Below are 17,908 nucleotides of genomic sequence, written 5' to 3'. Positions count from 1 at the left end.
TTAGAACACAGGGTTAAAACTAAAATGTCTGTGTTCCACTATTCATGTATTCCACTCCTCCAGTACCTCATCAAGGAAGAGGCGAGGCAACGGTGTTCTTTTATCAAGGGCGACAGCAACCCTGGAGGCCATGCAGTATCTTCTAAACCAAGCCCATTTGTGTGTTTCTGCACAGCAGGGAAGAGTATCCAGCTCCAAATCACAAGCAAGGGCTACAAGCACCTACAGATAAAATAAACTTAATTTAAAAAACACAAAGCTTCTGCTGGACCATGTAATAAGATTATAAACTGCCCCATGGATGTTTAAAATAAAGCTTTAATTTAAAATTTAAATCTACAGTAGGGATACTTAATGTGGTGCATTTGAATGGCACAGCACCCTACAACACCTTTCCTGATACCATCTTATGGCTGGCTCCACCTCCTGCAGCAGCCATTTTGTTTCAGTGCCCACCAAGCTGTGTCAGAATTTCAAAGATGCCCACAGGAGACCTCTGACCAACAGCTTATTTTAGCTATTATAAAACCACCTCCCATATCTCCTACCCTCTATTTAGCTTCCCCATGTGGTACTTTTAGAGGGGTGATGAACAAAAGTTTTGTTTTTTGTGGCTCCAACTACCTGTTAGCAATTATCGAGATCACTCCATTTCTGATTCAAAAACTCCACAAAATGTTTGTACTTCTGGTCATATTACCTTAAAGAAAGGACTGTGGAGCAGCTGCTTGCCACCTCTGACTATGGGATCTTCATAATCAAATTGCCGCTGCAAAGCTTCAGGAAGGCCTTTAACCAGAGCAGCTAAAGCGCTACCTGTGAAACTCTGAAAAAGTATTTGGGAAAAAAAATCTCTTATAGCTTCCAAAAAGTTCTTGATAATGGTTAAACTTTGCAATCAAGAAGTAGTAATTTAACTGTAAAGTTACACTGCATGCAGAGAACAATATATTTCACTAACATAACCATGGAAACCAGTGGTGCTTGGTTACATTATCTGGTACCGTCTAAATACTACAAACATTCCAAATTTGCGGTGGCGTGTGGTTTCCAGGCTGTATGGCTGTGTTCTAGTAGCATTTTTTTCCTGACATTTTGCCTGCATCTGTGGCTGGCATCTTCTGAAGATCTGAAGCCACAGATGCAGGCGAAACGTCAGGAAAAAATGCTACTAGAACATGGCCATACAGCCCGGAAACCACACAAAACCCCAGTGATTCCAGCTGTGAAAGCCTTCGACAATACACTTTTGTGTATTCTGTGAAAGCCTTTGACTGTGAAAGCCTTCAAGAATACAATTTTGTGCTTTCTTCTTCACACAACTCAGCACAATTTATAGTGGCAGAGAACAGAGGATGGTAATAGAGAACACTCATGCCAATCTTGGTAAAATTAATATCTGATTACAAGTCAGTTACGTACAGGAAGCCTACCAGTCAAGAAACCACATGATATGGCATTTTTAGAAGTAAAACATTATGTTATTCTAGAGTTTTAAAATGCATAAAATGACTAGTTAGCGTAAGAAGACTGTGACTTAGGAACTCCATTATTCACCATTGGAAGGTTTGAAAGTCTTACCATAGTTCGTGTTTCACTATCATTATCTCCCAGTATTCGGTTGATATTAATGGACTGGCCAAATTCTGTAGTTAGCAGTTTACGTAATCTCTGTAAGGCCCACATCCTGTGGCCAGCAGCTAAAAAAGGCACAGGAGGGAAAAAAGAAAAATGATTAGACTTAAAAGAACTGATTTTACAATGCATGGTCAGAAACCTCTCCACAGAAGCTTGGCACTTACCTAGAGCACTCAGCTGTGCACATGCTGCTAGGGAAGCTGCCAAGCGGGGAACTATGCTCCTATTAGAAGCAAAATTCAATCGGAAATCCAGCAGACATGTTACTAAATCCATTGAGGGACAAGAAAGAATGCAGCGATCGGAAAGAAGGTCTTTTGGACCTGTGGGCAGAAAACAGTAAGATGAGCAATTCTTCAATACAATATCTGTTAAGAGAAATAAAGTAGTATTAATTGTAACCAAAGCTGAGCCACTAGGAAAGGAAAAGATAAAACTCTAAATACACATCATAATTAAAACCAAAACACAGCAAGAGTGTTTTTGTACTGGGATGAGGGTCCCAACTAATCATTCTGCTTTCACAGACATAAGTTTCCAAAAACTGAAGCAGCTCACAAAGACAAGACAAAAAGCACCTCCTATCTTTGTACAATACAATGAAGAGTGCATTTTATGTATGGCCATAATCAGGAAACATTTGCTGAAAGGAAGTTCCTCTACACAAATCCAGTCTGTACACAAAACCCTTTACATACATATTTTTAAAAGACAGCATGTGTACCGTGTTACCTTCCTTCATCCCACTTGTCTTTCGGAGTTTAATGCAATTTAATATTCCAAGAACAGAAAAGAGCAATAATAGCTCCATTAAGCACAGAGTGATCTCCTTCTAATTGAGCCAACTGAACAAAACATTGTGAATCTGGTTTAGATTAATATGACCGTTGCTATTGTTGTAACCATTATCACCATCAAATTATAACTAGGTCACTTGAAGATTTTTTTTATCTCGGCTCTTCCAAGTGACAATCTTTGAAACCCAGGAATTTGACTGCCATCATTGGAAGAACAACTCACTATGATTCAACTTATGATATGAACTGGTTGTTCACCAGTGTTCTCTAACACTTGAGTTCTTATTTCCCCGCTAATTATAGTGCTTCTTACAATGCTTGTGCAGCTTATGAAGATAACAAGCTCAGGTAAAAGATATTTGCTAATCCAATCAACTTTTTCTACAGCCCAGTACAGCACTCACCTGCAGCTGGCATGATAGGATAGACAGTGAAGCGCCAACCCCATCCATTTACAGAACCATCACTGATAAACTTCCATTTTAATTCATCACCTGGAATACGCAGTTCACTAGACCAATCAGACCATTCACGACCTAAAAGTTTGGAATGCGATGCACAATTTAAATTGCTATCTATTTGGTACAGGTTTTTTTCTTTTAAAAAACCCACCCTATAATGTCTCATGTAAATTACTGCACATGTAAATTCCACTGATGTTTAAGTCTCACATAAAACCTGGTAATATGTAACAAAAAAAGAGAGTTGAACTTGGGTTACATGACATGATCTTCCCACCTTCCTGCTCCTGTTGAAAAGTCATTCTTCAGGGTGGAGGGGTCAATGGAATAGCATGAAAAGAGACAGTGGGGCTTCATGGGAGACACAGGAGGGCCACGGACATGTATGACTTCCCCTTGCATGAACAAAAGCACCTTCTGCTTATATGATCTTTTGAAACGCAAACCAATGTGAACAGTTGCTTCATTAGCTTCAAAGATTATCAGTGAAAGCAGACAGAAAGGAAGTACTACTACGTCTTTCTTCTTAGACGCATAGAAAACAGAAACAAATGGCATTAGAAAACCTGGTTGCTGCTCTCCTGATCAAAATTGTTGTCTTACTTCACAACTAAATTAAAATGGGTGTGGAATAAGCAAGCACAATGAAAGTGCCAAATGATTACTTTCAAATTAAAGGTAGTAGTAGGCATGTCAAAGACTAAACGAAGAAGCTGATGAAAATAGTGGCATACATAAAAAGGATTATCTACGCCCAATGAAATGAAATGCCGAACTTTGTTACTTTAAAACATTTTCAATTTTACCCTTGTTGAAGATTATGTTTACGAAATTCTCATATTGTTAATTTTATATTTGTTATCCATTTCCCTCAAATTAGTTTATACATGTAACATACTTTTTCTCAATATTCCATAATAAATCATGAAATGAAGTGATTTGACACTTAGGCCAATTATACTCTGGTGATCTGTCCCACAGCAAGCGTATTGTTCCTGCGGGGCAGAGATTCTTGCATTGACACCCTTAGAGTTGTGTCGCCACAGTTTGGGATAGCGGGGAAACTGTGAAGTTATCAATTGCTTATATCGATATTGTTGAGGTTACTTTCTGTTTTTGCATTTTTAGGTGAAAGTCAGTCAATGATCCCTGAGAAGAATTGGGGGGGGGGGGGGGGTTCCGTCTCTAAAAATGTAAAAGCAACAAAACGCAGCCTCAATGAAACAGATATAAATAATATCGATATTACTCAGTAATCATAATCTTCAACAAGGGTAAACTTTTTTATCTTGCCTCTTGAGTGGGGGCAGGCACCTGCGGGTGCAGCTACGCAGCAGACAGCAAAGCTCGTCCTTGAATTTTAACAGGGAAATGAAAGGAGACCAGACTATGAAGGGACCACAGAAGCACCACAGAAAGCGTTCCAGGCATAATGGGCCAGTCCCATTACCTGATCTGACAGAAACTATCCTGTTGACACCATCCATGACAGTAAGCGGGTCATGGCGACGCTCTGTGGAACACTGGCGATCGAATTCTACCCTGAGTCCTTCCGCACCTAGAGATTAAAAGCCACAAAAGTGACAAATTTGATACTCTCATTCAAAATATATTAGCAACAAAAACTGGTAACAAAACTGACAAGCCATGTTCTTTAGATTTTAATTAAGTATTTGGTACTGAACATACACCAGGATTATTCAGACTTTTCAAGCAGAATAACTGAAAACGTGGTGAAAGCATCAATGCACTCATAGATTTGTGTATAGATCTGTGTATAGCCATGCTGGAATTTTAGCTCTGCTGAGCTTACTTGCACTGTACATATGAACAGTAAATAGAAAAAAATTAAAAGAGCAAAAAAATTTTTTCAGGGAAAAGGATTTTAAATGAACCTTGCTATTTAAGAATTAGTTCTGTTGACGGAAGAGGAAAAGGAGGAGGAGTTAGTTTTTATAGTCCACTTTTCTCTGCTGTAAGAGTCACTTTCCTTTCCTCTCCACACAACAGGCATCTTATAAGGAAAATGGGGCTGAGAGAGATCAAAGAGAACTGTAATTAGCCCAAGGTCATCCAGGAGGTTTCTTGAGAAGAGGGTTTGCCAAATAAGAGTCTGCCAGTCATGTGGAGGAGTGGGGAATCAAACCTGGTCACTCGCTTTTAACCACTACGCTACATACTAATGCAACATAAACATTAGCAACATGACAAAGTACCATTTTAACACACTAACTATCACATGTGTATGTAAGGCTAATCAAATTATTTTACATTACCTCAGAAACAATACATATATTACTTTTTAAATCTGTATTTATCAATAAGCATAAGACTTTTTGCAGTCTCAAACAGTACTTTGATATAATGACCACTCTGTAAAAAAGTAAAGGAAACTGAAGGCCCTTAATAGATCTGCATCCCAGAGTAAGAGTACAGAAACTATTTCTGCCATTCAGAGCAAATCTTACTGAAAATGTATTACCTGGTATCTTAACTGTGCCACTGGTAGAAGTATCGTCTGTATATGGGTGACTGCTTTCCACTACCACTGGTTGTGAAGATAGGCGGCCACTTTGTGAATCCGTAGCAACATCTTCCAGCTCCGTTACGCACAGCTCCAATAACATATCAGCAACCTAAAAATGCAAATTTTTTTTATCTGTATGGAGAAAGTGTGGTAATGTACTACACTACAGGAAAGATGAAATAATTAAAATCATGCTGTTCAGATACCACCTTCTTTCCCCCAGGAACGTCTGATGTTTCATAACACACCGTGTGGACACGGAATTCAGAATATGTTTCTGCTGATCAGAGGTTTTCCCTCAGCCTAACCAAAATCTCAGTGCTGAATCATGGGAAATGAACCTCTGTTACATGGTCTATAGCTATGAGAGTGAAAGCACAAAAGGAAGAGAATGGAAGCGTTACCAATAAGAGCACTAGGCTAGTATGGATTTCTGGGAGTTAGTATGAAAGACTACTATCCCACAAGCAATTTTATAGTGGGTATCATTTCAATATGCTTAAAAAAAGCATTACAGTATATATGTGTATCTGATGAATTCAGCTCCCACTTATGGAAGCTTAGACTAGAATGAACATTGTTCATCTCCAAGGTGCCACTGGACTGCAAAGGTAAAGGAGTGCCCAAGGACAAAAATAGAGATCACTCTGACCAACCTGAGGATAAGCAGTTCCCATGCCAGACAGCACAGCGGAAAGAACTTCCTTTCCCTTCTCCCCAGCACGACTGGACACAGCAAGCTTCAGCAGGTCCACCATGACTCTTGTGTCATCTGGTACCAGTAGCCCAGTGAATTCATCCAGGTACTGGGGCTCCGGGCCAGAGGCTTTACTTTGGCTTTCCACGTCCTTCAAAATGAAATGGAAAGCATGAAACGCATGAAAGTTGTCATTATATTATTTATAACTAGTTGGTGTCTCAACACTTGTTCTAGATTTGAGAAACCAGTAATGGATGTGTCCAAGCATTAGCCACTGAGGCAAACACCTACAGCTATGAATTCTACAGTTCCACTAGTTATAAACTTATCTTCAGATTCCTTGTCACCTCTTCTCACTTCAAAATATGAAGGAGAAATCTATTAATTTTTTGAGTGGAAATTTCAAGGTTTTAAATAAATATCATGCATTCCTCATATATTATTAATTTTCAAACTCTGGCAGCAATGGTATGCTGTATTTAAGTTCTTTCTTCTACAAAGTTTCCAAAACAGAAAAGGGATTTTAAAAAGACCACAAGTTCACAAATAAGTATGTAGCACTGTTTTCTGTTGTATCTGCAAGCTCAGCCTCACAAGATCTAATTAATCAAAGGTTTACAAAGGAGTTTGATCAAAGTTTCTACAACAGGGGTAGGGAACCTGCGGCTCTCCAGATGTTCAGGAACTACAATTCCCATCAGCCCCTACCAGCATGGCCAATTGGACCAACATTAAGAGACTTAATGGAGTTCTGCTCACACAAGATATTAGGCAACACCTAGCACTTTCCTCCCTATATATTATAGTGCCTGGAAACTGGTTGCACAAGATCTTCCAAATTCCAAAACCTTTAATGGTATAGAAGGACAATGAATTACAATAATCTATAAGATGACATAAAATAAAATAAATATTTGGGTTAAAACAATCACTTCAAACTTCAATTTAAAATATAAAATTGATGTGGATATAAAATTAGCTTTACTACTTTAAAATTAAGGGTTGCACAAGATCTGACATAAGTGGAAACACAGTAGGGACACAGTAAATTTGATTAAGCACAAGCAGTCACCACAGTATTTTTCTTGCATTTTCCCTTGTGCAAGGACTCTAATGCTAACACAAAGTCTGTGCTATATCCAACCCACTACGTGCATTTCAGCTGCTCAACCACCACCTGCTTTCAGGGATATTGGGAGCAATGTAATTCAACTCTACTTCTATCAATAAGAATGAGCAACAGTACTTCTTTGGTTTTCGTCATGGTCTCTGCTATTATACTGGCCGCTCCAGGATCATCTGTGACAGGAATGAAAGGACGAGAGGAGGCTGCAGCAGCTGAAGGAGTCAAAGCAGAGGGAGTCACAGCATCTTCTGCAGAAGCCACCTAAGGCAAACAGAAAAGCAGAACTGCCACTGGGTTTTGAAAATGCCAACCTGCTAACTCTGTGTTAAAGCGCTGTCAATGGCCATAAGAATATAATACATTGCCAGCACAGACTAACATTACAGCAATGCCTAGAACAGGGGTCCCCAACCTTTTTGAGTCTGCAGGGACATCTGAAATTCTGACATAGGGTTATGAGTGCAGCCACAAAATAGTTGATGTAGCTTACCTTCAGACACACAGTGCTTGTGCTGCAGTTGCTGCTAAAGCAAGTTCTCAAATCAAAGCATAGCATAGCTAAAGCAAGTTCTCAAATCAAAGCATAGCAAATCAAATTTCCAGTGGCCAATTAGAAGAATTGCTGGGCAAAAGTTCTACCTGGCCCCTCCCACTTTTAAAAAATATTTGGTGGATGCCATTGCTCAGTACTCTGGAAGACCATCATACATGTAGACAACTAAGATACCATCCAAAGAAAGTAAAGGCTGAATGTCGGTAGAATTTCTGTATCAGAAATTTATTCTGGAGTCTCTCTTTAAGTCGAGTCAGGAATAAATCTAGAATGAATCTTAGCATTTTCATTGTTCATTGCTTTATTGATGGTTATGATTTTATACACTGGAAGCTGCATGAAAAGTGGAATGTATATTTCAATAAATAAAATAGAGAAAAATGTGCGTATTTTAGCATCTTTTTTGTAGCACTGCTTCAACTGCTAAGAAATGACAGTTTATTCTCTTAAATGGAAGGTATTTCTCTCTCTCTCTCTCTCTCTCTCTCACACACACACACAGGCTCCAAGCCAACAATTTTTTAAAGCTAGTAAACTGGACAGTGAACCTGCTGAATCCAAGATGGCTGTAATTAATGCTAGGGTCATGAAAGCCAGGTAAACCAAGCAGAATATTGATGGAAAGTTTTTCAGCTTCATACTACAAAATGTCCTACCACTTCTACCTGAAAAAAGGCTGAATTTACCTCAGCCCTCCTGTCTTGCCATGGAGGTGGACTCAGTCGTTCTTCTAGATCCACTGCCAAGCTACCTTCTTCTTCACTGGGAGCGCTACTCGTGGAAGACATGTCTGGAGGTGGCGCAGGAGATGAGGACAGACATTCCACTGGTGCAATCATGCTTGCAGGCATCAATGCTCCAACAACGGCATCCCTAAATCAAAACCATACTGTTCAGAATGGACTTCTGCAATGCTGTCTGTATATTATTTTGCCAGACTGAACAGAAAAGATGGCACTGATTATGCAAAAAACATTTTCACTATGCTGAGTTCAAGAGGTACAACATTAAAGCATTTATCCAATACTGGCTCCAATAAAGGAGTCTCTCAATCAAATCATGCCTAATAAATGAAACCACAGAACAGAAAAATATTATAATCTTTTCAAGTAAGCAATACACAAAGGGCTTAAAGCCAAGTGATATTGCCAAACACAAGAAAGTTTCCCAAACACAAGACTTAGTTTTTTGCTTGGTCTATGCTGGTTCAGGAAAACTTTGCACTGACAAACATATCGTTAAAAAAACAATGTAGTACAGTAGGAACTACATTGGTTTTTGTTGGTAATCCGTTCGGTTTTCGTTGGTAATCTGTCCGAAAAGCATCGATGAAAACCAAAATCGATGAAAACCGAGGCAAACTTCTCCATAGGAATCAATGTAAATCCAATCAATCCGTTCTAGGCACTCCAAAAAACATACCAAAAACACATTTTTGGTGAATAAACATGGTGTTTAATGCTGAAAACAGTAGCAAACAATAACACTAGGACCAGCTTCAGAGCCAGTGGACCAATGTCACACCAGAAAGCTATCCAAAGAAGTCTGTTTCTGATGCCTCTTTAAGATTTGTCTGAAATGGGGCAAGACATTGTCATTAAACAAGTTGCAGACATGGCCTGCAACAGCTTTGTCCAGGTGATTTTTCTCCATAAACCCCTGCACCTTGCTGCAAATTGATGAAACTCGAGGCAAATCGATGAAAATCGAGACAAATTTTTCACTGAAAAAACAGATGAAAACCGAAACCGATGAAAACCGAAGGCAATGAAAACTGAGGTTCCACTGTATTACTTGTAAATAAGTGGACTTAACACCAGACAGAAAAGCCATCCTTATGGAGCTATACTGTGCAAGGCCATACCAGTATCAAATAAATGATACACAAAACAAGACTGCTTCAGACAATGAGACAGTATCTGTTAATTCCTCACTCTAAATGGTGCTCCTGTTTTAAATGTTCACCCATCAGTCCAACTGATGCCATAAGCATAGTCCAACCATGGTCTCTTGGCCCTTCCATTTGCAAGATTCATAATTCGATTTACTTGCAGGCCAGTCTGACAAAATTTCACAATTTATATTCACAATGTTCTTTATTTCATTTAATTAACACTTTATAGCAAAAATGAATTTATTTGCTTACTAGGACTAGGGAGTAGAAAAATGCAATTTTACAATAATTTATATTGTAAATTGTCATAAGGGAATAATGCAAATAAAAAATGTTAAAACTTATCATTTCAAATGTTTCAAGTTAGAACATTGTTCTGAACCTTGCAAAAGAAACTGTAGCCTACAATGTACTGTTTTTGCTGACAAGACATAGATAGGCAGGCACACAAATATACAGACATCGACCATTATTACATATATAAACAAACCATCCTTTATTTCAGGGTTTCTAAAACCTTAAGGATACATCACATTTTAATACTTATAGATGAAAAGATAATTGTTCTCTACTAATTTATACTTTAAAAGTTTCTTATCAAGTCCTCAAAATTAATCTGGTGTAACAAATCTGCTTCTATGCTAAGCAGAGACAAGTCTTGTTGCATCGTAATTCTGTTGGGATTTTGATATGCTACAATATCAATGCACATGCTTATAGTCAGTAACTTTAGCTGCTAGAATTAGAATTCCCTAGGTGGCAACACTAAGATAGGATAGAGACAAGTTGATCTTCATGCGCTAAAGTTAAGGGTATCACCTGCGTTCTTATCTGTAAAATACACATGTACATGACAGAAGCCTTTAGTGTGGGACCCTATTTCATCTGAAGTCGAAATAACATTTTTTGTGGTGCTGGTGCCCTTTTTTCACTTTCTGTGGTGCCCCCTTTTCCCCATGATGCTCTCAGCATGTGTTTATTATGTTTAATGGTAAATCCAGAGTGGCATCAGAACCTCTAAAAGACAGCAGAAAAGCGGAGTTTATAATACTGGAGGCCAGTTTGATATCGATAATATACACACTTACCTGGCATACATGATCTGCAATGCTGTCAGTATATGAGATAATGCCTGCTGCTTGGCTAGGTTGCCATCCAGTGACAAAAGGATCTTAGCAAGTGAAGGGCGATTTGGTTTAGAACTATTTGCACCACTGATTTTGTTACTAACAGCAGAAGAATCTGCATCGGATGGGACACCTATGGAAAAATTTTTAAAATTATGGTTTCCATTAAGAATTCATACTTAGGATTCTGAGCAGTAAAAGAGCAGGTATACCCAAGAACAGTAAAATCCCAAAGGTGCAGGGCTAATTCAGCCCACAGCCACAACATACCACTAGCATCAAATGTCCAATATTCCCTCCGGCTCAATTTATTCTGAGACATTTATTCTAAGACATCTATGAACCAAATGCATCCTAAAAAACACATCGGTAACTCCTTAATGTCTTTAACCAGTTTGGCCCTTCTTCTTGGGCTGTATTCCCCTTGAGGGAGTTAGCACTGACATTTTTTTCACCAAATAGTGAAATAGCACTTTCAGAGGTAAGGTTGACAGCACGAATGTCTTCAGCAATGCTGTCCATCCACAATTTCTTTGGTCTTCCTGAACAAGGGTCAAAGTTTGGCCTGGCTAGCAAAAAGTCTCCTTGAATGTAGAGTGAAAATCAAGAACTACTATTTATGGCTAATATACTGCTTACAGTGGGGGGCGGGGGGATTAAAACACCCTTTCCTGTGCCCTAGATCATACAGGAAAAAGCAGCTGAGGTGCTATGTTATAGGCCAGATGGAAATTACTCTTGGCCCTGATTTGAACCCAGTTATAAATGCTTTCCTTTTCCAAAAGAACAGCAGAAATTTCCCTCATGCTCCTCACCGATTCCTTCCCCATTTACACATTTTTTAAAACAGAAAAAAATGCTAGTTTTATATTACCCAAATAAGATGCGCCTAAAGGGTCTCTAGCTGTCTGAAAGAGAACTGGTTCATGCACAGATGGTGTTGCTACATCCATGGTTGTCCATGCCACACTATGGGAAGATCCACATGCAACACGAGTTATCTTCTGGCCTTCTAAACCCTGTACCAGGGTGGGCTTTCTGTTCACTGTAGTAGTCCCATTGCCTTGCTGGCCATGATCATTATCACCCCAAGCATAAACCTGCCAATAAAAATCAAATAATTCTGCACATTAATCTTCTCAACAAACATTTCATTTATACCAAATGGACATACCAAATCAGAGGAAGAGCATCTCTGCCATAGTATTTAATATGTGAATCATGCTTTAAATAGAATTATAACCTTTTTTTGCTCTGTGCTTTGCTGGGATTTATGTGCTCAGCAATTGTTTTAGGACTAAAGTTTAAATATTCTAAAACATTAAGCTGTGATGTAGGGGTTCAGGCTTCAGGAAGAAGCCTAAGAACTCACACCACCTTGCTAAAAACCTTTGATCCTTGGAGAAACCAAAGTGAAAAGCCAAATGATTTAAATCAAAAGGATTGCTTGGAAGCACATGGGAGAAAGGAAGTTTTCCTGGGAAGTAAGAAACAAAGGTTTGGAGGATTCGAATCCAGGCTGAGCTGGAGTGAGGATCTCAGAGCTCAGGGAGGCAGAGAAAAGGCCTTTTCCCCCCTCCTATTCTTTCCCCATTTTATGGCATGTTTGGTTGTCTGTTTTTCTTTTAACCCATTAACAAAAACTGGAATACAGAGAGGCTATTATCCAATATGAGAGGAGCAGACTTAATCCTGGGAACCAAGGGGGATTACTGGGAGAAACTGACCCTCATAGGTGGTAACCAACCCTTGTCTAGAAGACCAGCAACCATATCATGCTCCTGGCTCCTTTACCGAAAAATGGCAATAATCCCACCACTCCACATCTGAAAGATACGGGATGAAAACACCCTACAGATTCCAAAAATAAATTTTAAAAGTTCTTCTTTTTACTCACTGGTATACAGTATAAAATATCGCTGGTCCAAGACAAAAATTTAAAAAAAGAACAAAAGCCATGTAATACCTTTTAAAAAGGCATTTTAATTTCCTTGTAATCCATTAAAGTGAGGTGTAGACTGGCATCATCTAGTACACATTGGGGAAATATCTAATAAAAGGTTTTACAAATATTTGGTGCTTGTTTTTGGATTCTCAGCAAAAATAATTTCATTAAAACTCTACGCATTGCTTTTCACACCAGAATTATTTGCTGACTAAAGATGGTTATATAATACTTCTGAACTACTTTTCCACCCATGAAAAAAGTGATAAGATTTCTATTTGCTAAGACAGGTCTACTTGGCCATCCTCATTTCAAATAATGGACTATCTACCACAAACTGTGAGACACAATATGACAATAATTGCCCCTCCATTTTGTTAATGAAAAGATGGAAACTGTGTTGGAAAATATCCCACAGCTTTATCAGAAATAAACTCACTGCTGCCCAATAAGCATACAGCAAAAACAGCTCACACTGGTAACCATTCCAAGAAGTTCACTCCCCTATTCCACTGCTGGATTTAGTATATTTTAGCTTATTAACATTCTGTCAGCATTCAGTCCTGAACAGAAAATCCCACTATTTTTAAAAGGGCCTTTTAAACAGGTTCATACCAGTTGTTAGGATTAGGCTGACAGGTTCTTCTTACCTGGCCTGTGTCAGTGACGGCCAGACAATGGAGTGCGCCGACAGCCACATGCACAATCTTCTTTCCCCTCAATCCTTCCACTACCTGAGGTTTTCTTACATGAACATCAGTGCCATGTCCAAGCCTGAAATAGTCACCCTTGCCCCTGAAAAGCAGGCAAATGTTTGAATTAAAACTGCTCTAAACAATCAAAACATTTGTCAAGTACTAAAGCTACCAAGAGACCATAAGGATAAGAAGAGAGTTTCTATCTGCACTTGAGCAGAATGGAAATGAAGAATTAGGGTCAGCAGAGATCTTTTAATAATTTTTGCATACTCTGACGAAACCGTTTCCCTTCTCATGTCTCCCATTGTTTGCCATCCCACAGGCTGTTTCAATAACAGTAAGAGGAGAGAAAGAGGTATCTCTTCTGCAGAAAAGGTTATGAAACTGTATACCCTCAAGGGGCCATACTAGTCCAAGGGACTACCAACCCCCACAGTACAGGTAAAAATCTCCCAGGTTGTTTTTTTTTATTTCAAGGACATGCAATATTAAAATTTACCTAATGAGGATGAGCTGAATCCTACCAGTCTGTGCAGATAATGGTGGCATGCTCTTCTAGTGCAGGAGGCTCCTCTTTTCCACCCTAAGTGAAAGAATCCTTCTCCTGGAAGAGCATGCTGCTTTCAGCTATGTTGGCTGGTAGGATATGACCACTATTTTTCTCAACGCTGCATTTATTTCTTGTGCGTTAAAGCAAAGGACCAGATTTGAAATCTGACAAAACAGCTCTTTTAAGAAGGCAGTTATTATTTGATTCTAGTACATCTAACAGTTTGGCTGATGTTATGGAAATTGCTAAGAAACTATCAGCCAGCCACAACAATAGTTAATAGTATACATTTAACTTGGCAGTTAAAGTATGTCATACCAGGTCCACACCACTCCAGATTTCGTAAGAGCCAAAGAGAACTGAGCTCCACACTCAATCTGACAGACCCCTTGGCCATTTAGTCTTTCAATGTTCTGAGGAATGTTGCAGCCTTCACTTCCTCCTCGACCCAACTTTCCAAAGTCTCCATCTCCCCAGGAAAATACAAGCCCTAATAAAACAAATCAGCTTTAGTACTGCATGGCAGGCACAATGTGTTAAGTTGTGATAAGATGGACATTTCTTACCTTCATCTGTCAGTGCCAAAGTCTGAGCATCTCTGCTCCCACAAGCAACCTGAATGACTCTATGACCAAGGAGCACTTTAATCTGTAACAGAAAAATTATATATTTAAAATTATACATTGTTTTTATTTAAGAGCCAAACTAGCAAGCACTAGTTCAGACCAGAGCATCAAGCTGGAACAGTAAATCTCCTTAAACCAACAAAAAGCCACTTTGGGTTTCCCAAAAGGTTAACATGCTGTGATTCAGGTCTCAGGACTGGCTGGCTAAAAGAAGGAAGAAGACTCACTGAGCATTAGGAGGTTTGTAAAGAAACAAAGGACATGGAAACAAGCTAACAAACAAGAAACCAAATGGCCAACACAAAACTGGGTCACAGCATTTGAAGGAATGCTGCTATTGGCACTTCCTCAACTATCAAGAGCCAAAGGCCTGCACCATTTTAAAAGATCAATGAACTAGAGAGAGAAAACAGGTAATGATGTTACCATCTTTGGTTTAAGTTGCGTAGTATTGTCCCCATGTCCCAGCCGACCATATTCACCAAGGCCCCAAGTATACAGTTCACCACTAGAGGTGATGGCGGCGCTGTGAGAACTGCCACAAGCGATATCACGGATACGTTTTGTTTTCAGTGCTTCTATGAGCCTTGGTTTATCGCAGTTCCTGAAAACCCAGAAAGATTTTAAAAAGGATTATTCTAGAATTTGGTCAATGAAAGTTTATATTTAACATTACCTAACATCCATTATACAGCTTGTATTGTGTCAGACACTTTAGCTGCTTGCTAGCATAAAAAGTAGAAGCCACCTTCACTATCGAAGCAATAACCCAACATACCAGAAGGCAATAAACTATAGCAATAACTCTGTACCAAACAATATGCTTTTATGCACGTACTTAATCTTTATTGCTCTCTAATTTAAAAGCCACCCAAAACAGGAAAAAATCCTTACATTCTACTGAAGTGTCCAAGTTTCCCATCATCTCCTTCACCCCAAGAGAATACCTTCCCATCAACCGTCAGAGCCATAGCATGGCGGCCACCTGGAATGGACATGAATTTGAGAAGATGGACAAAGTAATACAAAAATAAAATATCAACAGCTATGAGAGCAATCTGGATGACTCAGCCTAACCTACCTCACAGGAATGTTGTGACAGTCAACTGGAAGAGGAGAGACCAATGTATGCCACTCCTGAGCTCCTCAGAGGAAGATCAGGATTCAAATGTAGTAAATGAATTACAATATGTATATGTTCTCACCTGAACCACAGCCAAGCTAAAATATACCACATCTATTTACCAAATACACCAAACTAAACTATTTCAATCACAACTGATTTCAAAAGAGAACCATATCAAAAAGTTAAAACTTTGATGTAGTTAAGTTAAGTGTAAAGGCAGAACAAACTATAAGAGGAACTTGAGCACACAGTGCTGCTTTTCAGCCATTGGATACAGCAGCCGAATGCCATCTACTATGAGAGGCAGCAGCTCTACAAGGTCTATCTAGGCTGAGATCTTTTTGAATTCAGCCACTTAAGAGATTGTTTAACTGTTGATATTGGGGATCGAACTTCAAACCTTCCCGAATGTAAAAGCATTTGCTTTACGACAAAGCTACAACCACTTCTGAGAATGAGCCAACCATTCAGTTTCCTCGTCAAATGTGTGGGCAACAACCTCTGACAATGTTTAATGCATTAATTTCTAGTGGAGTCCCAAAAAATTAAGCAATTAGAGAGCTTACTATATTTAAATGAAGAAAAACATATAAAAAGTAACTCAGCCAATGAATGCTGAAGTTATATTCTTTGTACTGTTCCCCATCTCACAGAGGAATACATTCAAAGGCTGAAAGCAAATCTATTTTTAACACTATTCTTTGTATATAAAATCAAAGAACGTGCCTTTCTAGTGCACATTTCTTTTAAAAAAAGGAGTGTGGTATTCTTTTTTGGCAGGTACAGTTCCCTGTGCAGAGCAAGAACTGTGACGCACTTTTGGCCAAGTACAGATTGAGAGAGGTTAACATGCAAGAAATACAAATGCCTTTTCTTTAACAAAACCAGAAAACATGGAATTGATACCTGAATGCACAGCAACTTTCTTCACCACATAATTACTGAGAGCAGTAATCTGTCGGGGGATAGGCACAGTTCCACTTGATATGCCTAATCCCAGCCTTCCGTTAGTGGCTTCTCCACAGGCATAGACTTTGCCCTCCACAGTCACTAAAAAGATACAGTCACAAAGAAAGCATAATGGGTTGGATCCAAAGTTTAGTTTCCACTGCCTGAAGGTACTCTTGACAGCATAATTCAGTTTTTTCCTCTTAGTGAACTTCCTGAAATGCTATTCTTGAGAGGCATGGGATCCTTAGAACAGGGACAGATATATATTGTGGGGGAAAGGGGGGGCAATGCAAACTGAAGGTCCATGCAAGATGAGGGTCTATGGTGGGGAAAGGTGTCAGCAAAAAAAATCACTTTCTTCGTTCCATTAATGGAAAATGAACTTTGGCTCCAACCTAATGCTTTACACATTGGTACATTTGATAACTGCAGTACAGAGAACATTCCTACCTGCAAAAAGGCTTTTGGATCCTCCAGCTACTTGTACCACATTCAAGGCTGACAGGGTCTCAGAAAACGAGGGAACTTTTATCTACAAAACATAAACAGAAAAAAACAGAAAAAGATCAGAAAGTAATGCTTGCCTATGACACTTGACTGCCTCTGACCCTGATGTAGATGTTTCAAGCAGGTTACACAGTCAGCAGCTATTGCACCTCTAGTCGATGTGTACTTTTTAAAAAAACCAAATATGTTCACGGGTGTTCATTATTTCATTTATATCCTGCCCTTTCCCGACCATTTCTAATTAATGTCTTTAAAAATGAACACTGGAAACACAAATTCAAGTTTAATTTTTACTTTGCACATGAATGACACCCCAAAATTAATGAGCTAAGGAATACAGGACCATGAAAGTTCAGGTAACAAGCAGAGGCAATTTAAACAAATGTAGGAACTGAAGGAGGAGCTGCGTGGCGTAGTGGTTAAGTGCTTGCACTGCCACTCACACGGTCAGAAGTTCAAGCTCCCTGTGGGTCAGATATCCTGGCAGCTGGCTCATGGTCAACTCAGCCTTCCATCCATTTCTTGGTCAGTAAATGAGTACCTAGCTCAGGGGTCTGCAACCTGTGGCTCTCCAGATGTTCATGAACTACAAATCCCATCAGCCCCTGCCAGCATGGCCAACTGGCCATGCTGACAGGGGCTGATGATATTATCAGTAAAAGCATCTGAGAGAGCCACAATT

At 39.2% G+C, this 17,908-nt stretch overlaps 1 protein-coding gene across 5 annotated transcripts in view; it reads right to left on the bottom strand.

Moving 5' to 3' along the window:
* The window catches only part of HERC2 (HECT and RLD domain containing E3 ubiquitin protein ligase 2), a 112,253-nt gene that overhangs the window by 24,886 nt on the left and 69,459 nt on the right, over positions 1 to 17,908 (bottom strand). For all 5 annotated transcript variants that reach the window (XM_048492510.1, XM_048492511.1, XM_048492513.1 and 2 more), the window contains exons 58-76: positions 17,170 to 17,251; positions 16,675 to 16,818; positions 15,537 to 15,627; positions 15,069 to 15,246; positions 14,583 to 14,664; positions 14,335 to 14,506; positions 13,419 to 13,563; positions 11,698 to 11,923; positions 10,785 to 10,956; positions 8,489 to 8,675; positions 7,370 to 7,510; positions 6,080 to 6,271; positions 5,379 to 5,532; positions 4,347 to 4,454; positions 2,840 to 2,971; positions 1,803 to 1,961; positions 1,582 to 1,700; positions 701 to 826; positions 67 to 222 (exon numbers count right to left, since the gene is read on the bottom strand). In XM_048492510.1, the coding sequence (XP_048348467.1) occupies positions 67 to 222; positions 701 to 826; positions 1,582 to 1,700; positions 1,803 to 1,961; positions 2,840 to 2,971; positions 4,347 to 4,454; positions 5,379 to 5,532; positions 6,080 to 6,271; positions 7,370 to 7,510; positions 8,489 to 8,675; positions 10,785 to 10,956; positions 11,698 to 11,923; positions 13,419 to 13,563; positions 14,335 to 14,506; positions 14,583 to 14,664; positions 15,069 to 15,246; positions 15,537 to 15,627; positions 16,675 to 16,818; positions 17,170 to 17,251 (2,766 nt within the window). The remainder of the gene's footprint in view (positions 1 to 66; positions 223 to 700; positions 827 to 1,581; positions 1,701 to 1,802; positions 1,962 to 2,839; positions 2,972 to 4,346; positions 4,455 to 5,378; positions 5,533 to 6,079; positions 6,272 to 7,369; positions 7,511 to 8,488; positions 8,676 to 10,784; positions 10,957 to 11,697; positions 11,924 to 13,418; positions 13,564 to 14,334; positions 14,507 to 14,582; positions 14,665 to 15,068; positions 15,247 to 15,536; positions 15,628 to 16,674; positions 16,819 to 17,169; positions 17,252 to 17,908) is intronic.

The sequence above is a fragment of the Sphaerodactylus townsendi genome, linkage group LG04 (genome assembly GCF_021028975.2).
Source record: "Sphaerodactylus townsendi isolate TG3544 linkage group LG04, MPM_Stown_v2.3, whole genome shotgun sequence".
Classification (NCBI taxonomy): domain Eukaryota; kingdom Metazoa; phylum Chordata; class Lepidosauria; order Squamata; family Sphaerodactylidae; genus Sphaerodactylus; species Sphaerodactylus townsendi.
This window is presented reverse-complemented; position numbering and strand designations above follow the sequence as displayed.